The sequence below is a fragment of the Ictalurus punctatus genome, chromosome 14 (genome assembly GCF_001660625.3).
Source record: "Ictalurus punctatus breed USDA103 chromosome 14, Coco_2.0, whole genome shotgun sequence".
Lineage (NCBI taxonomy): Eukaryota > Metazoa > Chordata > Actinopteri > Siluriformes > Ictaluridae > Ictalurus > Ictalurus punctatus.
Window position 1 is genome coordinate 20,058,236 of NC_030429.2, and position 23,688 is coordinate 20,081,923.

The 23,688-nt window shown below is 39.0% G+C and overlaps 2 protein-coding genes across 2 annotated transcripts in view; one reads left to right on the plus strand and one right to left on the minus strand.

Annotated features, from left to right (window-relative positions):
* LOC108275251 (disintegrin and metalloproteinase domain-containing protein 10) lies at window positions 1-22,223 on the plus strand. The gene is made up of 16 exons (XM_017485931.3): window positions 1-192; window positions 7,033-7,183; window positions 7,794-7,912; window positions 8,110-8,268; window positions 8,358-8,458; window positions 9,668-9,826; window positions 11,848-11,940; window positions 12,135-12,318; window positions 12,920-13,083; window positions 13,873-14,056; window positions 14,547-14,697; window positions 15,130-15,313; window positions 15,444-15,552; window positions 15,822-16,042; window positions 16,290-16,416; window positions 18,527-22,223. The coding sequence occupies exons 1-16, from the start codon at window positions 126-128 to the stop codon at window positions 18,730-18,732; spliced, it is 2,379 nt and encodes a 792-aa protein (XP_017341420.1). The 5' UTR covers window positions 1-125; the 3' UTR covers window positions 18,733-22,223.
* Window positions 21,905-23,688, minus strand: part of LOC108275252 (hepatic triacylglycerol lipase) — a 10,218-nt gene continuing 8,434 nt past the window's right edge. The window contains exons 8-9 of the mRNA XM_017485932.3: window positions 22,734-22,952; window positions 21,905-22,469 (exon numbers count right to left, since the gene is read on the minus strand). Coding sequence (XP_017341421.1) covers window positions 22,280-22,469; window positions 22,734-22,952 — 409 coding nt within the window. The 3' untranslated portion in view covers window positions 21,905-22,279. The remainder of the gene's footprint in view (window positions 22,470-22,733; window positions 22,953-23,688) is intronic.

A 23,688-nucleotide genomic window follows, 5' to 3' on the forward strand; every position in this document is an offset into this window, starting at 1 on the left:
CATGACGTTAACAGTGTGTGTGTGTGTGAGAGAGAGAGAGAGAGAGAGAGAGAGAGCTGTAAACACAGGGGGCGTCTCACGTTCAACTGGGACAATAAAGCGCTTTCTGTATCAATGCACAAACCATGAGCTTACGCGATATGACTGTGATAAAACTGCTTTGCCTATTGTGCGCCCTGAAATCCAGTCAAGGTGAGTGTGAACAGCGCCGTGTCTCAGGACGAATCATTCATTTTATTTATTTATTTATTTATTTTATACGGAATAAAACGGGGGCAGGTAAGATGAGGGGACACGGCTAGCGCGCGCAGCGTTGCTAACTGCTAAATGCCGAAAAACACAGGCCCTTTGTCGTAAAGTTAAAGCTTTTATAGATACAACATGTCCGCTTTCGCCGTTCTGTGCATCAAAAAAGAACTGACTTGTAAACACAACGCAGTGAAATAAAAACCGACTGTTCTGGCTTTACCAGGAGCTGCCTGCTTCCCGGACAAGCTAACGGCACCTCACTGAGGCGCATTATTAGCCGATAACACAGCTAGCTAGTAGCATTGTCCAAGATGGAAACAGAACAGCAGCCGGTTACAGCTAGTCAATTACATGACAACCCTGGCCGCTAGAGCCGTCACTGTAATTTCGGGGTGGTGGTGTTTTTTTTTAAACAAAAAAAGAAAACCCAAACAGTAATAATTCATGTCAACCTATCGTTCGTGCTCTAAAGTTAACTTCAAATACGAAATAAACGTCGTGTGTAGAATGAAGAGTTTTGTTAGCAAAACAGACCGTTTTTTACCGAGCTAGCTGATGTAGCAGCTCTTAGAAATCGGTTGACAAATCTAGGTTTTAGACCCACAGAAAATACATCCCTACATTCATAACCTCTAATATTAAAACATTTCCACTCTAACAGTCGTTGTTAAACACCGACTGTTTATTTTGCATTGATTAATAATCGATGTATATAAATCTATATGTATATTTTTGATTGTTTATTTTCCGCGAAGCTAAAAGCTAACCGCGTCCGTTATTTTATTGTTTGTTTCGGCTAAAGGCTGAAGCCTGGAGTTGTGTTGTTGTAGCAGACAGTCTGTCAGATAAATGATTATTTCTGTCCTTTATTAGAGTTAACATTTACAGTTTTAACTGAATTTGAAATGTGCAACAACAACAAAAAAAATCGACATGTCAGTTTTTATAAGGGTAATGAATCATTTATCCAGCTTGCTTAAATAACACAGCCTCGCCTTGGGGAGGAAAAAAGAAATAAAAATAAATCACTGATGTGATGTGTTTTCTCTGCTGCTCAGTTGAGATGTTTAATAATGAATGTCTGTATGGGCTTGAGTAAAAATGCTTGCATGTTTTATGACTTATTGACAGATAAGAGCAATCCCTGCTGATTGCTCTTGTAATGGCAAATACCATTACAAACCATCAGCTGTTAACCAGTAAAACCATTACAATTATTGTATCTGCTAGACATAACATGCCACCAATAGAAGGCAAGAAATTACCTGTAAAGACCCACAGGGATCATTACAGTTTCCATTAAAACCAGTAGAGTTCCCATTAAAACCATTACAAATTCTATGAGGGTTTCTATTGGGTTGTTGTTGTTGTTGTTTTAGTGCTGCAGAAATTCACCTTTGGTCCATTAGTCCTTTGTTTTACATTTTGTTCAAAATTGATATCAGTATTGTTATCCCTGCTGAAAAAAGCACAATAGGACCCATCTTTTTGTAGCCAAAAAGGTTAGGTACAGTCAATAGCAACACACATTTTGGCTTTATAGACAAAGATTTGGATTTCTAAATAAAGTATGGACATTTACTTTATACTTTAAGCATTATATACCTGTTTCAGAGAACGTAAATATAACAATCTGTGGCACTCTTTCTTTCTTTTTTCCCAGACAAACAAAACGGATTCTCTGTAAGATTTTTACGTCTTTGTGGCAGATGCTGCGCTTCAATGAATTTTGACATCTAAGCAAAATGTGTTAGAAATCCTGTACAGTTTTATGTTTGGATACTATTCCATTGGATATTCTTTGCTTTTACCATAGACAGCATATGTCGTGACTTGAGCCTTAATCCTGTAATGTAAATGTACTGAAAATGTACTGTCCTTTTTTTTTTTTAATGAAATAAATATTAACTATTAATAAATATTAAAGTAAAATATATACATCCAAGCTGAACCTAAAAGTAACTCTCCAAATTACAAATAAAAATAGAGACATTCAAAATGAATTAAAAAACATTTAGAATAACACAACAAAATTTAGTCAGTGATCATTTTTATTTCGCTTCTAGAGGTCGCTCTCGGACTGTATATTATAACGATAGCGGACACTTCGCAGCCGCTCTGCAACGGACACCTTAACCAGGGAAAATATGATTGTGGGTTTTTGCCCATAACCAATAGTTCCAGCGATCGGTTATCGGTGCCGATTCATTGGCAAAACCGATCATCGGTCGACCTCTAGTATTATATTATATCTCAGAGTATACGTGAATAAATATGTGCACAACATGTCAGTAGCTATGTTTCCATCCACATATCTGTATGTGAATTTAGGGATATCACCAGATGCGCATAAAAAATAAAATAAAATAAAAAAAGCGATGTGACTTTGCCTCAGCAAATCACGTGATTGGATAATTGGCTCAGAAAAGTAAAAATGGTGGCGAGCGAGATGCGCCAGTTTCCCCAGAAGTGGGAATGATTTTGTTCTTGAACACACGGATGGAAACGGTGCTTTAAACTTTTGTGCGATATTCCATTTTTTTTTTCAGTTAAATCCGCAAATTAGATTGAAACATAGCTAGTGTTTATTTCTTAAAATAAAATACGTTGGAAGAAGGGCATTTGTAAATAATTTAACATGGCGTAAATATCAGTATAAATCAACACAGCTGCTCTAAAGCTGTTGATAGACATTCGTTGAGTTAAGACTTGGCTGATTCATTCCCGTTGCCTGACCTAAAATGTAGCTAATCCGTGAAAAATGACTGTTAACCGATTACTCCTGTTTTCAAAGGAATCTTATTCTGACTATGTAATCATATTATGTAATCCAGATTACATGTACTCTGTTACTACCCAACACTGAATATAATCACAATATACAGTTTATATTTCTTTGAAATAAGATGCATGTGAATCACACACACAGCGTGTGTGTAGCATTTTCTTTCTGGAAGCATGTTTAGGATTTATTAACGTGATTAAAATGTGTGTGTGAGGGAATCTGGTGTCCCGTAACGTCTGTTATCTCACATGGCCTTCGCGAGCTGATATTTTCACACTCCTGCGGTTCGGCTGGCTTTTTACGTCAGGAAACGGACCGATGTGTGGGTTCATCTGTAGACCATTTAAGCATGCACTCATCATAAAGATGTCTCTGATGTTCTTTCAGAAGTTGATAGATGTTTGTGGTGTTGCCTCACGAGGTTCATGTCTCACGCAGCGCTGGCGTTTGAGGGCCGTTGTTTATGATTTGGAAACTCGTTCCCTTGCCTCTGGCCCTTACACACTCGCTCAGATGTAGCGGACATCCTGTAGCTTTATGTAGCATAGTTCTGTCTCCATATTGAACAACCTGTATGCGGGGAGAAAAAAAAAAAAGGGTTGAAAAAAATGCATGGTCAATAGTCTTACATAATAAAATGTCTGACAATCCCATGCTAATAATTGAACTGAAATGTTAATCCATACACATGTCTGCAGCAGGGACCTGTTAACACACACCTGATCTGTAAGCTGCTTGTTCGAAGTGATTACCTCGGTTTATTAATAGTGCAGTAGATTTAGTGTATAGTCTTACCCAGGTGATTCAGTAAGTGTTAACAAACACACACCTGGGTCATTCCATGTCAATTCACATAGCACTGTCGCTGCATGTCTCAGATTTGGTTCATTCTTTTTGTGGTGAGTAAAGTATTTGGGTTAAATTCTAACATCACATTATTTTCACTTCCCTTGACTATTTTCTAGTCCAAAAAGTCGTATCTGGGAAGCCATGTTTAGGATTTAATATCTTCAGAAATACTATAATTATCCATAGATATGGGAAATTAACACTATTTAGCAAAATGTTTATTTACAGAAGCTGAGAAGTCGATCAAACTTGACAATCTACAGGAAGTAAAAGTTGTAATGAGGGCTGCGTGCGATGTACCTAATGCATTAGTTTCAGTACCTACTGCTCAGCCATTGATGCAGTACGTACTGATCGCTATATGTGTGCAACATGAATACAATCTGGATATTACTACATCCGCCATGTTGGGTTGTCATGTGACCTACGACGTAGTCATAACCGCAAAAACCTAACGAGCCTGACTAGATTAGAGCACCTGCACCATAACTGTTTTTTCTTGTTTAAACCTTTCAACAAGTTAACAATTCTAGCAATATTAAAGTTAGTAAAATCTTTCATGTTGCTTTTGACCGTTATCCTTACCATTTTTGTGAAATAAAGCTGGGAACACTTATTGTACTTGTAGTCATGTCTATTCATTTCACCAAATAACATGTTTGAGATTTAATGAAAATATATGCCTTTTTACGTTCGACATTCAGCTTAAGGTTCTCTGCAAAAACATTTAGGTGCTGTGCGCAAGTCTTTCTATGGTGAGGAAAACCTTGCAGTGTAGTCCGGTGTTGTTAAGCAAGTACAGATTAACCACAAGGAACATTGTTTAATGCCTATAGCACCTACACGTAAAAAAAGACCCTGCGTGCTACCTTCCACCATCTTTGATTCTGACAGCTCTTCCGCGCCAGTCCCGTTGCCTTATGGGATAGTGCAGTGTATAGTAGTTCCATACTGTAGAATCTCAGCGGAAGCAGTAGGTCATCCGGGTATTTCTCACCTACTGTTTTATAAATACTGAGAATTCGGACATGCTACTCCTTTGGCGTACTGCTTTTCACCTACTGTATAGTAGGGTAGTAGAGATATTTGGACACAACCAAGGTTTACATAGGTGAAGTTTCTGGAAGTCCATCATAACCCGATCCAGCCATGAGAATGATTTTGATACGTTCTTCTTTTGTCAAAGTCATTCTTAAAGGCTATCTGAATATATATAAGTATGAAAAATGTTAGATATTTTGCTAAAAAGTGTTCATTTCCACTATGTACGGAGACGTTTGTGACATCCTGTATTATTTTATCACTTTATAAAGTCATTCATATCCGATGTCCGTTTTATGTAAATGAGTACTGACTCGATTCTACACAAAACATGGGCTGATATCTTGTTAAATTTGAATATGAAGACAATGTGGAAGGACATTGCAACTTGGCACATAACATGACAATACTTTAAAAGTATTCCACACAATTTTCCATGGTTCTACTGTTGAATAGCGCAAATCTTTAAACTTGTGATTTTGTCAATATCTTGAATTCTGTTGGTTTTCTGGTATTGTAGTTTAAGCACAAACTGAGTTTTAGCATATGTGACTCTTAAAGTGGAGCCTATAAGCTACTAAAATCCGTCCGGTTTGGAAATTTTGCACTTTTTCCTTTTCACCATGCCCTTCCGTGGTGACTCCTGAGCATTTAAACGAATAGAAAACAAACGTGTCTTTATGTCTGCCAAACTTTATATGTCTAGGAATATTATTTCTGGAGATATTAAATCCTAAACATTGCTTCCCAGATCAGATGTTTAATCAAAATATATATATTTTTTACATGGGAGTGAAGATGAGAGAAACTTTATTGATCCCACACTGGGGAAATTCCCTCATGTGATGATGTGTGATGCTGTGATGTGAAAAATGTGACGTTAGAATTCAGCCAAGATACTTTACACACTTTGGTTTTAGGTCACAAGCAACAAATAAAAAAGAATGAACATAATCTGAGATGTGCAGCAACAACCGTATTTGAATTGTCATGGAATGACACTGTGGGGGTGAACAAACTTTGACTGATCTTTTCCCACGCGATGTTAGGAGAAAAAATCGTAACGTGTAGCTGAAATTTTGGCCAACGATTAGCTGACTTTTTGTCACCATGTGCTACATTTTAGAAGAGGACTATAGCTACACAATATATGATATATGAATTCCTGGGAATTTATATACTTGTTTTTTTTCCCCTTAGTCTATTCACTAATGTTAATAAATGTAATGTTTTGAAAGCAATTATTTGGTGGCAGTATATATGTTTAGTTTGAGCATTTAGCATTTTAGTTAGTATTATATTTGAAGGCATAAATGATCCATTTGAAGGAATATAGCATTGTATTTTATGAGGAAAAGACTCATGATATCCAGGAACATTTATAATTCTGATAAATTTCGCAGTTAAGTCATTGTGATGGCCGTTTTAGGCTTTTTTTCCCCCTCTACCTCTAGATGTGGGTTACGTCAATGTAACAAATAACCTTTTCATTTATTCATGGAAAGTCATGTAATTTAATTTGTGCATTGAATATGCACAGAAACATAGTACATTGTTGAGCGTGCATTAGCATATTTTGTGTACTATAAACCTGCAGTATTTTTCTTGACAGCCAATTTTCTTGTACAGACCGATATATCAACTAGGGGTGTAAACTTCAGGATCCCACACCATATGATTTCTATTCCTAAGGCAGTGATTAGATTTCTGACAATACCACTGAATCTGCTACAATAAGATCTGATACCATTTTGATTTATGATTCATTGAATTATGAGCAGTAGAGCTCGATAGCTGATTTTTAAACCATTGTAATCTATAACAATCAGTTTTGGTTTGTTGCCTCGATTAATTTCACTCGTTCCCTTTGAAATTGTGGTATCTATCCAACTATCCAACTCATCGGATTGTCACAGTCTAAATTTAAGCACTTGCTTATATGTCATGTAGTGACCCGTCTCGCTACTGGCTAAATACGCTTAGTGTTTAGCTTCCTTTCTAAAAGAGCCTTTCAGAACATCCAATCCTCGCACAAAAGTTTGTGTGATGGCTTTGCTATGCTTTCGGGTCAAATGCTGACACCCAATCCTACACTGTGCCTTACACAGGTTACTATGGCAACCCTCTCAACAAATACATTCGTCACTATGAGGGACTGTCCTACGACACAGACTTGGTGCATGACAGACATCAGAGAGCCAAGCGAGCCATCTCACATGAGGACCGCTTCCTTCAGCTGGAGTTCCACGCTCATGGAAGGTTTGTTTTCCTTATAATGTTCCACACAGAGCCCTGCAAGTAGCCCTATACGACACTGAAACTGGAATGGTTTACCTCCACGCATGGCGCGCATGTTAATCCATTTCAAAGTTTCTCTGCAAAGCTGTGATTTTGGAGCTCAGGCAGTCCTGAGGAGAATAAAACAAATCTTCAGCAAGTGTTTAATGACCTTGCAGTATGGGAATAGTTTGTGTTTTCTTACCAGACCTACTGATTTATTATTCCCCTTACTGATTAATGTAATTGATGAGCTCTTAGTTTAAGAAATCTTTTTTTTAATTGGCATTGAACGTGTGGAAATCAGACTCTCCTACCGCTAAGAGCGTCTTCTGAAAGCACTTTCTCAGGAGTCATGAGTCAGATCCTCCAGTCACCAGTCCTGAGCCAGAACGTGATCTTAGGACAAAACAGGAGAGGGAGATATAGTAAATCACTGTCTCTTAAAAGGTAGTCTTTGACAAGGTAACTTCCTTTTGCATGATGCTGGATTTCTAACCCCTGTTATGTTATACTCCGTAGTTAACTCCATGTTGATGTTTGCGGTGAAAGATGACAAACTCTAATATATTTTTTGGGACTTCCTTTCCAGGCATTTTAACTTAAGGATGAGGAGAGACACAAGACTGTTCTCCGAGGACTTTAAGCTGGATGTGTCAGGAGAAGAAATGCCCTATGACACCTCGCATATCTATACAGGAGAGCTCTACGGTGAGAGGCATTAGGTTCTAGGTCCTTTTTAAATGATAAAGTATACTCTGCAGCATTCTATGATGGTTAAACTAAGTATTCTGTTTGAATTTTAAGCCATTTAAGAGCAGATCGGTTGAGTGGAAGACTTGACAGGATGCTTTAGTCATCTGTAGAGTTTCTTATCTGGCAGTCTGTTAATCTGTTCTCACCTTCAGGCGAGCAGGGCAGCGTAACTCACGGCTCTGTCGTCGATGGGAAGTTTGAGGGCTTTATTAATACTCACCATGGGACTTATTATGTGGAGCCTGTTGAGCGCTACCTGGGGGACAAAAATGTGCCGTTCCACTCTGTCATCTATCATGAAGATGACATTGGTGAGTATTATTTCACTGTTTCCATTAAAACACTCTTCAATATTAGCCAGAGTGGCTATTATATATTTCTCACTTGACGTGCTTTTTAGATTATCCTCATAAATATGGGCCTCAGGGTGGCTGTGCAGACCACTCAGTGTTTCAGAGGATGAAGAAATATCAGGCTGCTGCTGTGGAAGAGTCTGTCAAGGTCAGTCAGGGTGTTATCTTAATTTCTCCTAATTTCATTGGTATGAACTAAGCACTCAGTCGGTACGTTTACATGGACAACAATATTCCGATTTTAACCCGATTAAGAAACTAGCATGTAGACAGCGATTTCTGATGACCTTAATCTGACTAAAGTCATACTCGGAGGAAATGCATCGAATTAAGACACGTGGAGTATTCCTCTTTTAGTCACATTATCGAAGTGCACTACAGACATGTACACACCTTAATCACACTGTTAACGCCGTGTGGGAGTTTTGCACCGCATTTTGCGACAGGACACGTACACACGGCAGTGTTCAACCGTTTGACAGCAAACAAGAGAACACGGCTGCGTACGAAACCAAGTACTTACCTACTATATAGTAGGAGAAATGCATGTATTTTAGCTACTATATAGACGGTAAGTACGCGGTTTGGGACAAAGCCGTGGCTTCAAGCAGTCGTCTATTTGCACGTACAGCACGACAAATAATTAACTGCACTTGAAGCTTTCGTAAAATTCAAACTTAAACACCCAAAACTGTATACGGTCCCGTATGGAAGACCAACTGTATGTCGAAACGTGAAATTCTGGAGGAACGGCATGGGGACGTAATGACGTGTGCCGTTAATCGATCTATGTTCTATAACATGTAAAACGGGAACATGAATAGTCTAAAAGCGACTCATGTAAACACCTTAATCAATATTGTGATTATTAATCAATACAGTCTTATTCAGAATAAGGTCAATAATTTGATTACTGCTGTCCATGTAAAAGTAGTCAGTGAAGAGAGATTGGAAAAAAAAAACGCTCTGATTAACACTTATCTACTGTGTAGTACGCACAAACTCCTTCCTTATTACAATAATTAACTGTTTAGGTTTTTTTTAAGTTGATGCAAATCTTTTTATTTATGCCTTCTAAGCACTTATTTAGTTTAGTTAGATGTATTGATTTATTCAGCACATTTAAAATAGATGTTGAAACCAAAGTGCTGTACAAGAAATTTAAAACAGAATTAAAACAAAAACCAAAGAAAAGACCAGTGAACAATTTACACCCTCAATTAAAACATTGGGCATTTTTGTTACTGTGGATTTTATTTTAGCTTTTAAAAGGCCTGCTTTTCATAACACTTTGATTGGGTAATATCTCAAATGATACTAGTCAACGTACAAAGGTTTCAGATTTTCCTTCTTACAGGACGCAGAAGTGGGATCGGAAAAGGAGTCATCTGATAACCATGTGTTACAAAGGAAAAAGAGGATGGCACAGGTGGAAAAAAATACTTGCCAGCTCTTCATCCAGACGGACCACCTCTTCTACAAATACTACAAAACAAGAGAGGCTGTCATTACTCAGGTAAGAACTGTTCAAATTCAAGACCCTATTCTTAACACATACATGTTTTGCATGCGTCAATATTATGTGTTTTCTTCTTTACAAAAATTTCTGTACATTTATAACACTACTTGTTACTTTACCCTGGCTTTAAATGACAAAAAAAAAAATAGTAAACACTGCTGTGAGTGGGTTTCTAATACAGCTGCTGAGGGCGTGATGGTAAATTCGACATCTTTTTCTCTTCTGACTGCCGTAATCCATCTCTATATAGTTTTTTTTTTTCCCTCTCTTAGAAATTCATGGAAAGGAAATACTGGCTTTTTTTTTCTTTCACTGTTGGAGCAAATTGTAATGCAAAAAGGGTATTTGCTCTTCCCATATCCTTCTATAGAAGTTTACCCTGCAATACTTTACCTAAACCCAGAAATGGATGTATATGCATGAACACAATCCATTATATCTGATGTATCCTGTAGCATGATTGAAGTGACGTGCAGGTCTTAAATTTTTTTTTTTTTTTTTTAATGTCTGGAATATGGTATTAAGAAGTATTACATTTGAAGTGCTGATACCTGTAGATACCTTGTGTACACCACTGGGATCATTCATCTGTGAGCTTCTTGGCTCATAGACCTCTCAGGATGGATAAAGGACTGCCATCTCCCACTCAGCCTAGCGTAGGCAGAGCTTCTTGTCTAACCAGCAAGTACACAGATTTAACATAACACCATGGAGACTGGCTTATGGTCGCTACTACGATGAGCATCTGCTAGGGACTTTTTGTGGGAACAAGCAACGATTAGCTGGCCTTTGGGGGCTCCAGAATGGCGCAATTGAAAATCATTCGCTTGTCGTCACTGGGGATGGTGAGTTCGAATCCCAATAATGCCATCGGCAGCTATCTATGGCCGGGAGTCAGGAGAACCAAACTGGCTGTGGGAGGGTGGATGGGACAGCATTACTGTCCCCACTTAGTGCGGATGTCTGTGAGCTCATGTATGAAGATGAAAAAGATGGCGTTTTCTTCCGAGTGAGTAATACCGCCCTGTGACGCAGCACGAGCAGCATTAAAGAGGTTGGCTTCATGTGTCGTGGATGGAGCACACATTTGCCCCATCCTCCCCAGTTAAGGAACGTTAGCTAGTGGGTGGGAATTAGGCCAAGACACAATTGGGGACAAAATTGTGGAGCTTGCCTTCACAGTCCACATCAGTCTTTCAGCTCTGCATACATAAAGCCTCTAGTGTACTTCGTTTTTTTACACGTACGCTAGCATATATGCACAGTCGTACGCATATACTCTTATACTCTTTAGGGCTAGAAATATACAAATGTGGGTACTTTCTAACCTGCACTCGTTTCCGACTCTTCTGTTTATTCCGTTTTTTCTTCAACTACCTTGAGAATCAACGACCCCGAGTCACTGTCGCCACCTTGTGGAAGAACTAAATAGTGCAAAAGAATGAAATGTACATGTGCAACCTGTGCATACGAAGTACACGCGGTTAGAAAAATCAGGCGACGCGTTTACTGTACACACATACTCTGCTGATGATAAAATTTGCGTCAAACGTACTGTACACTGTTTCTAGCGTACGCGTAAAAAGTGAAGCATACTTTCTACTGTAGGATGAAAAGACAATCACAATCATTAAGACAACCCCTCATCCTGGCACTCGTCATCTCTTGATTACTGCAACTATTTGTTGGTCATCCTACGATGGCTTGTCTGGTCTTCAACCAATCAAGACGCACACATTTACACCCCTCTTCATCTCACTGTCTGGCTGTCTGGTTGCGTCAGGTTCAAGTCTTTTGATGATTCCCACAGACTAGCCAGTGGAAATTCTCTCTCATTTATCCGGACTCGCTTGTATTTTGATCACCTTGGTCCGCTAGTGTATACGTTGCCTTATAATAGCACCGAGTGTTACAGTCCAAAGACTCGAAGAAACACCCGCTGTGTTTGTGCATATATGTGTGAAATAAACAGAATTTATTTTTTATGGAGTTCTAAAATTGTGCCGTTATCTTCTCAGATTTCCAGCCATGTTAAGGCGATTGATGCAATCTACCAAGGTACAGATTTCCTGGGTATCCGCAACATTAGTTTCATGGTGAAGAGAATAAGGGTGAGTCCTGTGTAGTTTTTGTTGTTTTGTTTTTTTTGCCTAAATATATGCTAAACAGGATAAAAAAAAAAAGTGTCCACTCCATTTTTTAAGTCAGTTTTCATAACCAGGTTATAGAAATTTTATGAACAAAACCATGTATCGTTCTTATCGTCGAACCTGCACGACGTTATGGACGTCTAAATTTTTCTTAGATCAACACGACCAGTGACGAGCGGGACAGGTCCAACCCTTTCCGTTTCGCTAATATTGGTGTGGAGAAGTTTCTGGAGCTGAATTCTGAGCAGAACCACGATGATTATTGCCTAGCGTATGTCTTCACTGACAGAGATTTTGACGATGGTGTGTTGGGACTGGCCTGGGTGGGAGCACCCTCAGGTACACACATGCAAAGCTGTCTAATTGTTCATAAAAAATATCATTCAAAAGTTCGGAATATGATACTGGAACTAGGGCTGGGCGATATGACAGAAATACATGGTTTTTACAACACACAATATCGTAATGATCTGTAGGTTTGCTCACAAACTGCCAGCAATACAATAGTGTTGCGTTAAGGGGAAAAAAAAAAGTTTGTTTATTTATTTATTTATTGTTAACACGCAAACATATATTTAAAAAAAAAAAAAAATTAAACTGAAAGGCTTTTTTTTTTTAACGATTTGCTTCCTGTCAGTTTGGGATTATAAAATAACAATGGAAAAAATTATAATAAAAAGACATAACAGTATCCACAATATCTCAGAAAAGTGTGATTTTAAAAAAGCACGATATATATAATCATATCACCCAATCCTAACTGGCACTATATAAATTGTAGGCTTTTAAAATGACACTTTTTTTCTGAATAATATAATGTGTTAAGAAGCTACCCCCACATTTTGTGTGTGTGAGCGTTTATTTAGAAACCTAGTCTTTTTTTCCCCCAGTTGCATTGCATGTCCTTTTGACCAGTATTCTGATGATCTCGCTCTCTCAGGGAGCTCTGGTGGTATCTGTGAAAAGACTAAGCTGTATTCCGATGGGAAGAGGAAGTCACTGAACACCGGGATTATAACAGTGCAGAACTACGCATCTCACGTGCCTCCAAAGGTCTCCCATATCACCTTCGCCCACGAAGTGGGACACAACTTCGGCTCTCCAGTAGGTTTGGGATACGCCTGGGATTAGATAATCAAACCAATTTGGGCAAAGTGGGATTTTCATCTTTAATGCTGTGTTGATTTTTCAGTTTTCGAATAAAGCAGCTTTAATATTCTCTTGTACCGCCGTTAATGAGGTTGCTGCCAGTGCTGTATATTTTCTCGGTCGCAGATACAAACATTATAGCTTAAGCATCATTAATGCTCTCTTCATGAATCAGTCTTTTGACACCTTTCCCTGCTTATTTTTCACTCTGGCCATCTACTCAGCCAGCAACCTACACTCAAACTTTATTTATGGTTAATCCTCATTACATAACAAAATGCAAAGGTTGAGAAAAAAAATCATCAGTCATAAACAGTTGATTTTACGCGAAAGCAGAAATTGAACACAGAAATTTGTCATTGTCGACTGCTGGAAAAATGGCTTTCAGCTTTCAGTATGGCTTGGGTAGTTCAGGTGAATGTACACATGAACTGTGCCAAGCAAGCAACAAAGCACATCAGCTAAAGCCTTGGGTTGCCAGGGTTTCTCAGTTTAATTCCAGCCTACAAATTTAACCATCAAACCCACCTGATATAAATAGCCTAGTGAACGTCGGATGCTGCCTATGCTGACGAGCACGTTCTGTACATGTTGCCGGTGCTGTTTGAACTTTGAACCCGTCCTAGTTTCGTAAAGTGTTATATCCCGGTACGTGGTTGTATGTAATCTTAAAAATCGGAAACTTAACCGACTTCATATTTGTTCCATAATTATTATTATTTTTTTATTCCATTTTATTATTAGCATGATTCGGGCTCTGAATGCACTCCAGGGGAGTCCAAGAGCCAGGATAAGAAGGAGAAAGGCAACTACATAATGTATGCTAGAGCCACATCAGGAGACAAGCTAAACAACAACAAGTTCTCGGTGTGCAGTATTCGCAACATCAGCCAAGTTCTGGAGAAGAAAAGGGGCAACTGCTTTGTGGGTAGGTCTTGAACTTTGTCGTGTTCTCGATCACAGATTTTTGTAGCGCGAGGTGGACAGGGCTAGACTAGTTTTCACACTTACTGTTATACTGTATGTCAAATGTCATTTCGATAATAGACAGGGTTTAATAAAGCTGTTGTCACTGGCAGTATGACAGCATCATTATTCAAAAAGATCTCCTCCATCTTCAGTTCGGGAAGACATTTTTGGACTTACTAGAAATGTAGCTTTTTAAAATTTATTTATTTATTTTATAATCAGACTACTTGATGCCATTTAAGATATACACTACCGGTCAAAAGTTTGGAGACATTTGACTGAAATGTTTCTCATGATCTTAAAAATCTTTTGATCTAAAGGTGTATGATTAAATGTTTGAAATCGGTGTTGTAGACAAAAATATAATAGATTTTTATGACTGAACAGATTGTCTGCTCTCCTTGTGTGTGCACGTTTGTGTCCGTGTGTGTTCATACACACTACAACAGAGTCTGGCCAACCGATCTGCGGTAACGGCCTGGTAGAGCCAGGAGAGGAGTGTGACTGTGGATACAATGACCAGTGCAAAGATCAGTGCTGCTATGATGCGAACCAGCCAGACAACAAGAAGTGCAAACTCAAACCTAACAAAGTCTGCAGGTACGCTCTGCATTTTCGTACTTCTTTTAAGATTATGAACATACATACATGTAATGTGATGTCACCATACGATATATTCTAATAACCCTCCTGTTACGTTGAGGGGAAAAAAGTTACACTCATTATGTGATGGGTCAAAATGACTTCCACAGTTTAAATACACACAAAAGCAGCAAAGAGTAGCTTAAAACAGTAAACCTTTATTATGGCTTGTCCGAGACAAGCCATAAGAAGAAATATTTGCATATAAGTTCATGATCCTTAATGAGGAAAGTCAAAACATTTCAAAGAAAGAGAGAGATTAACCAGTATCTCAAATGTGGGAATGGGTCAAAATCTATTCTCTAGATTGTACTGAGGGTGTTTTGTGTGCGTGTGTATGTGCTGCATCAATCCTATGATCTGCTCTGAACCGTAACCTTGCATCCGCAGTCCCAGCCAAGGTCCGTGCTGCACCTCCGAGTGCTCGTACAAGAGCCGGAACGAGAAGTGTCGTGAGGAGTCGGAGTGCGCCCATCAGGGCATGTGTAATGGAGCGTCAGCCCAATGCCCCACCTCTGAGCCCAAAGCCAACTTCACTGCCTGCCATGGAGAAACTCAAGTCTGCCTTAATGGGGTAATGACATCATGTTGGCATGTGGAAGTGTTGACAGGTGGATTGCAAAAGCTGAACATTGAGTATCAGGAATCTAAGGTGAAAAAATATGCAGTAGATTTTTAAAAATTATTTATTATTTCCTTCACAGGGTTGTTCTGGCTCTATCTGTGAGAAATATGGGCTGGAGGTGTGTACCTGTGCTAGTGGGGACGGAAAGGATGAGACCGAGCTCTGCCATGTTTGCTGCATGGAGAAAAGTCAGTACACTCAGTTTATTTATTTTTATTTTTTTGTATTATTTCACACTCTAGCCTCTGAGTAACTTCCCTATGCATGAGAAACGTGATGTATCGTTGGTGTTAAATCTCGCTTTTTCTCTGGAGTCAGTTTCGTCCGTATCAATTACAACACACCCACACAATGTTCTAACGCAGCTCAGCGGTAGTCATGTGATGCCATGCTTGAGAGTAGATAATGCAGTGCCATCATCCTGGGAGTCGCTCCATGTTCTCTCTTCCTCCCACAGTGAACCCCAGCACATGCAGCAGTACAGGCTCTGAGCGCCTGGCCCAATTCTTCAACAGGAAGGTGACCACGTTGCAGGCTGGCTCTCCCTGCAACGACTTCAAAGGCTACTGCGACGTGTTCATGAAGTGCAGGCTGGTGGATGCCGATGGGCCGCTGGCCAGACTGAAGAAAGCCATCTTCAACCCTGAGCTCTATGAGAACATTGCTGAATGGATAGTGGCAAGTGTCTTGACTTTCATTTGGAACGCCATTATCCGGATAGCAGAGCTAGCGTTCTGCACAATATAGTAATAATAACATTGGATATCTCTTTCAGCTCAAAGTTTTACTACAATGTTGTAAGCTATAAAATATTTAGTTTATATTTAGTATCTGGAATAATCTGGAAGTGTGTATTATAATATTGGCCAGATTTTCATATAGTATTTATGGCTTTGTGTTAATGTGTATTTTTGGATGTCTGCAGATTTACTGGTGGGCGGTGCTGCTGATGGGTATTGCCTTGATTATGCTCATGGCTGGATTCATCAAGATTTGCAGTGTGCACACACCCAGTAGTAACCCCAAACTACCACCACCTAAACCTCTACCAGGTAATTTAAACCAAGCAGCATTCAATCACCTCCTCACATCTGTGCACCTTATTGATTTCGGATGTTGATTACCATAAAATGCAATAGTCTATCTTTTTTTTATTTCTTACTTGTACAAATAACCTACAAATTATGTAAAACGTGATTTTAAAAAATGGTTTAAGCCATGACCTCCGGACTAAAGTATTATGTGGTTGAGAAAATCCATTTGGAAAAGTGACTTCCAGTCCAGAACACTTGTTTGTGCTTGGGTGGGGTTCCCATTAGTCATTTCATATACACTGTACTCTTTGTGAACATGTACAGTAATGGAGGGGGTCAAAGAGTAAACACCAGCAAATGTCTAACCCACCTAATTAACTGCTAGAGAGCTAGAAAAGAAAATGGAGTACTCTTACCTAATGCACCTTTAATGGTTCGCAAAGTATGATTTATTCATTTTTTTTATTTTATTTTTTTTATTATTATTTTTTTTAGAAAAGTTGTTTTAGAAAAATTACAATTTGGTATCAAAGATGTTTGTTTATATATGTATGTGTGTGCATACTACGGGTCAAAAGTTTAGAGACACTCGACTGAAATGTTTCTCATGATTGTATGAAGGTGTGTGATTAAATGTTTGAAATCGGTGTTGCAGACAAAAATATAATCGTGCCGACATGTTCATTTCTTTCATTAGAAGACTAACATTTTATTTGTAAATAAATCTTTTTTTAAATGGATGACTTGGAGTTAAATGTTCCGAAAAGCAGCCAATAAGAGTCCTGCGTAGGAGGGAACTCCTTTAATACGGTTTAAAAAACATCTCAGGGAGATTCCTCAAGAAATCAGTCGAGAAAATGCCAAGATTACTATTCTCTGTAAATTATAGACCAAAAGGACATCTACTTTGAAGATGATAAAATATTAAATTATTTTGGATTTTTTATGACAACATATTACTCCAGAGTTTTGATGACGTTATTATTATTATTCTACGATGTGGGGACTATAAATAAATATTTGTGTCTAAACTTTTGACCAATTTTGTGTGTGTGTGTGTGTGTATAATATATAGTATGTTCTTTTTTTATTTTTAAGTAATTGGACTGTTTTAATGGTAATGTTTTTTTTAAAAAATAATACGTTATTTTAGGGCCGCAACAACTAATCGACAATTATCGGTAATTAAAATAATCGACAACGAATTTCATTATCAATTAGTTGGGTCTGGGTTGGATCCTTTTTCATTGCCTTCAATTTGCACAATGTTTGAAGGACAACATTGAGAAGAATGTGAAATAAGCATGTTTTCCGGGCGGAAAAAAAAACAAAACGATTTTATTCCAGATTAATCGAAGAAATAATCGACAGATTAATCGATTATCAAAAATAATTGTTAGTTTCAGCCCTGTGTTCTTTTGAAAAGTGGATATCTGGAGCAGAAAACAAAACCGTATAATTTCACCACAGACCTCGCGTGTGTTTTCTCCATGGGACTCGCGGCAGGCTCGGAGACGTGTCCACTCGGAAGGTGTGGGAGTATTTTGAAAGTTTTGTGTAGGCTACGTCATGTCAAACAAAAAAAGGCTTAGTGGTTAGAATGTTTGCCTCGTACCTCCAGGGTTTGGGAGTTCTATTCGCGCCTCCACCCTGCGTGTGCGGAGTTTGCTTGTTCTCCCCATGCTTTGGGGGTTTCCTCCAGGTACTCCAGTTTCCTCCCCCCGTCTAAAGACATGCATTATAAGTCGATTGGCATCTCTAAATTGTCCGTAGTGTGTGAATGGGTGTGTGAGTGTGTGTGATTGTGCCCTGTCCTGTGATGGGTTGGCACCCCGTCCAGGGTGTACCCCGCCTTGTGCCCCGAGTCCCCTGGCATGGGCTCGAGGCTCCCTGTGACCCTGTGTAGGATAAGCAGTACGGCAAACAGATGGATTATGTTCATAAAAGAAATCTGTTTTGAGGGGGTCTGTGGAATTATTTTATACTTGTTGGGGTCTATAAAAAAAAAAAAAAGCTCCCTTTTCACCCAAAAAATCCAAATTTAGCCAGCATATCTGCACTCGGTTTTCCCATTTTATTTCATGTGGAATTGAATTTAATACTAGCTGTCTGTGGTCTTGATCCACAGGTACTCTAAAGAGGAGACGAGCCCAACATGCTAGCCAGCAGCAGCAACAGCAGCAGCAGCATCATCACCATCATCACCACAACCAGAACCAGTACCCTCATGCACATGGCCATCAGAACCAGCGTCCCTCTCAGCGCCAGCCTCAGCCCCCACGCCACCTCCGCCAGCCGCGCGAGAATTACCAGATAGGCCAGATGAGACGCTGAGAGTCCCGATGTTCCCCATAGCACCACTACCACACCCTGCCAGTGCCTGCCTACATTGGGATAACGGTCACTACAATCACTACACCACACTGCTTCACAGCCAGATGCAGAGGATTGTAATCTCAGCTCGTCGGGAAAACACTAAATCACTTCCAGCTGTCAAGAATTCTAATATTCTTACCCATGTGCTGTTCTCCAACTCCAGTTCGGTTTAATCAGGACTTGTTACGTATTGCCGTAGAACAAGGCGTTACTCCAAAGAGTCCAACTGGACCAGCACATGAAATCCTCACTATCAGTTTTTCACTGCATCAAACCAGGACCGATTTTAACAGCTTCACACTAAAATGTGCAGTAGGTGACAAACACAAGCAGGTTTTTTTTTTTGTTTGTTTGTTTGTTTGTTTTTTTTAAAGCAGCCTTTTTTCAAAAGTCATACACTAAAACAGGAATCGTTTACAATAACACGTCCAGTTCTCTCTCTCTCTCTCCATAGAGGATATCTGGGCTAGTCCATTATGCTTCCGTTCATTCCAGTCTTTATACTGAGCCACTCGAACATAGCAAAGAACATCTCTGCTCCGTTTAGCAGAAGTGAGCTCAAACCACGTGGACATTTCGGGTCTCTCTTTGTCAAATCTCAGCCCAGGAAGACGATGAGAAACATCTCCAACCTTTACTTCATTCCCTTGGAAAAAAACAAAAAAACAAACACCATAAACAGCAGACAAGAATCAAGACTTTTCCATTATGAAGTGTGTGTGTGTGTGTGTGTGTGTGTGTGTGTGTGTGTATATATATATATATATATATATATATATATATATATATATATATATATATATATATATATATTCCCCCCACCCCCTTTTCACATTCCCTTCACAGTTGGTTAATTGAAAGAGTGCCAAGGTTTAAGAGACCAGGCATAGCTTCAGCATCCACTGTCATTTCAGTTGTGTTTCTCTTTCAAACAGTCAGATAACACGGTTCGAAGATGAAAGCATCTATTTATTCTTCTGATCAAGCAAAAGATCCAGGCTGTTATTTTCTCCATGCAGCAAATGCATACTGCACCGTTGTACAGATTACAACTGTATAGAGAAAAGAGATTTGTATTATTACGCGAGAAATATTTCTTCTACTGCTCAGAACCGAAATAAGTCGTCGCTTTGATCAATATTTCTCAGGACTTGGACAGAAATCAAGGCACTGTACAGACGATTGAGGGTGGAGGCATGTGCCGTTTGCAGGAGGAGGATAACAGCAGGTATACGTGAAGTTGTTGAAGCCGATTGTTCCGTTTGGTTCTATCCTTTCTTTTCTTTTTTTTTTTCCTTTTTTTTTTTTCCTCCTTCTTCTTTTTTTTTTATTTTTAAATATCAAATAATTTATCCAGTGTTTTTGTTTGGTGGAGCGGTCCACTACACATATCCACTAAAAAACTCTGGAGTGAAGAAACGTTAACCTCATGTTTTCGCTATTTTCTCATCTCTCGTCACCTCGGATTTCACTCGGTGTCATAATCTGGAAGGTTAATCTGCACAGCTAGTGAATACGTGTATTTTTGAACGCGCATGCTGCAAGTGCTCTCGGAGAGACCTCATTCCAGCGAAGTTAAATGTGTACGTTAATACGAAGGGTACTTACACGGTTAAGACTTGATTATCCGTTTACGGTTCGCACGTAACGACCGTAATCAGTTATTCATTTGGGAGAACAGCTGCATTTACCGGCAGTTAACTTTTTGCTAATGAAGACACTTGTCACGCCTCTGGATTAACCAGTGTCTTTATGAAATACCAGCAATGACAAGTTGTCATGTTGATCTTCGTTATCTTTAGCCTTGGTTAAACCACACTACACTTGACGTGTCCGTTTGAAGCGGATCCACGGTTAATATTACAATTTAACAAGTAGGAATACTCAACACTTTTACTAAAGATTAAAACATTCCAAATTTTTGCCTGCACTTATTAGGCGAGGAAATATTTCTGATTTAATCTGCGTAAATGTAAGGATCCGATTGTTTAACCATGTGATGTATATTATTCATAGCACAGTTTATTATTCATAGCACAGTTTACTTAAATTGTAAGTTTGTTTGTTTGTTTTAGTCTTATTAAATTCTTCATGGGAAATGTTTGCTTTGCCATAATTGGTTTCTTTGTGTTAAACTTTTTAACTGCAGCTTGTGCAACAAAATAAAGACCATTTAAATGAATTAAGCAAACATTTTCCCATTACTACTTGACTCTTAAAATAAAAAAACTTTACAGTAGAGTTTACAGTAGCATTTCTGATTAACATAAACACAATGAATTAGTTATGAAATGCTAAGTGAGAGTGAGATGTCAAGACCTTATGAATCAGCGACATTTCCGTCAACCCAACACCGACATGTATAAAGGTACGCCGTGTTTCTGAACCCATGCTGTAAAGCGGACGAGCGGGCAGCAAAGACGGGAGTTTCTCAGAGTCTTAGCGGGGACGGCAGTGTTTGACCTCAGGTCACCTCTCACTTTCACAATGAGAGCCTCACACAAACAGAATCGTTTTGAGTTTCTTAGTCATTGTGTTTACTTCCATCGGTAAGGATTTTATGGGTACACAGAGGTTCAGACTTCGGCTTGGAGCCCGATTGTGCTTTTCTGTCTTTTTAAATGCATTAAACAGAAATTGTGCTACATGGAGTGACTGGGCTTCATTTTGTGAGAGCCACTGATGTGAGATCTCTGTCTTAAAGGGTCACGGAGCAGCTTTGGATGCCATCAGGAAAGCTGTTCTATGGACACCACTGTAAACTGTTGTATACTATGTACAGTTCCTGGAGCATTTCTTTTAAATTTGAAGATAAATATGAGATTTTGATACTTGTCTGTCTATTTTTCCCGTCTTCTTCTTTTTTCTTTTTTTTTTTTTTTGAACGTTTAAATGTGACCATATAGTGATATTTTCTCTTGATTCTGAAAACATTCCTTTTCTTTTCTTTAATTTCCACTACATTCGTCGAAATAGGCTTGCATATTAGAACACTACTCTTTCTTTATGGCAGCAATCAGAATATTTAAATACGACGACGTGCATAGTTTTTCTCTTCTTTTTTTGTTTTCTTTTTTTTTTTTGTCTGTTTCTCATGTGGTGTGACATGGATAGAGGAGGAATACCTGCCTGTATCTGACATTTCTTTTACTGGTTTTTATTTTGTGTAGTCTTGGTGAATCTTTATAGAAAAAAAAAAGTGCACTGAAAATTGTCTGAATCGAGTCAAAATTATTGTAGGTGGTATATAGGCAGAAAGATCACAAAAGTTAGACGCAAACAACAACAAAAAATACTACTACTGTCTGTTAATGTTAACTGTGTTTTATACAGTACCTAAATTTTTGTTCACTTTGAACATTTTTACTTAACATTTCAAAACGTATTGTGCAAAGAGATGTAATTTTGAGTACTTGAAATGCATTAATAAAAATGGTCAATCGAAATGATCACTAACATCCAAGCATTTCTTTTAAACCAGACGTTTTAGCCATTTGCACTTTTTTTATGAATCTGTTTCAAATTTCTGGCTTTTATCTTGATGTGAAGGCTTGGTAAGTTGCTGTCCATGTTTGGTCTCTTGAAGATTCCTGCTGCTCTTCTTCTTTTTGGTAGCATATTGACAACGGACAAACTGGTGTTCTTGTGAGGGTTTGAGGTGTGTGACGGCCGCTGTTTGTCCACAGAACCATGTCCTGAAAGGAGAATGAAAGTGTAGTATGGAATCTATAGTTAGTAACAATACGTGCAATCAAGTATTAAAATTTTGCTTTCCAAGTCAGTGCTTAGAATCTTTAAAAATTGACAGATGTAACGTTGCAGTGAGCACAACGTGCCACTAGATGGCATATTAGTCATAAAATACAGTCTTTTTTTTCATGGCAGACAGAAAGGTGCAACTTCTGATTCATCGGGGTTTTTTTGTTTTGTATTTTACACACCAGCCACATTTCACTCACTTCTCTTGGCTCTCGCCGGATTTGAGTCGTATTTTGGCCACACCGAGTTCCGTCTTGTTCGAGTCTCCGCTGTGGCTCATGATGGTTGTGACTCGTCTCCACCAGCTGCTCCAGGTCTCCTCTCCTGTCAGGCGCAGACGCACTGCTCGCAGCTCCCCCAGCAACGAGCCCACCGCAACCAGACATGAGTACGTCTTGTTTTCAGGATGTTCCAGGGACCTGGGTAAAAGTGTCAAAGTTCAATATGCTGTACTGTGTGTGTGTGTGTGTGTGTATACAGTGTACACGCACCAGCCACATTAATTAGGAACATCGCGCCTATATTGGGTATGACCCCCACCCCCCTTTACACTTATCTTTGCTCTTAGAACAGCCTCAATTCTTGGTGTTTGAATTCTGGTCCATGTTGACATGATTGCATCACATAATTATTACAGATTCATCATTTCAACCACCTACTAAAGGTGTTCTGTTGGATACAGATGTGGTGACTCCAGTTCAGTGTAAGTTGAATCATGAGTTGGAAAGTACTCATAAGATGCGTAAATCGTGGGCAACAGCAATACTCTGATAGGTGTGGCATTCAAATGATGCTCAATTGGTATTAAGAAGCCCAATGTCTGTCAGAAAACATTCCCCACACCATTACACCACCACCACTGATCCTGAACTGTAGACACAAAGCAGCTTTGCATGGATTTATGCTGTTGATGCCAAGTTATCACCCTAACATCTGCATGTTGCAGCAGAAATTGAGATTGATCAGACATCAGTTATTGATGAGCCTATAGCCTCTGATTCCTGTTCTTGGCCGACAGGAGTAGATCCTGATGTGATCTTCCGCTGCAGTATCTCGTCTGCCTCAGGGTTTGGTGTATTATGCATTCTGAGATACTTTTCTCCTCACTATGATTTGAAAAAGTTGTTATTTGAGTTACTGTAGCCTTCCTGTCAG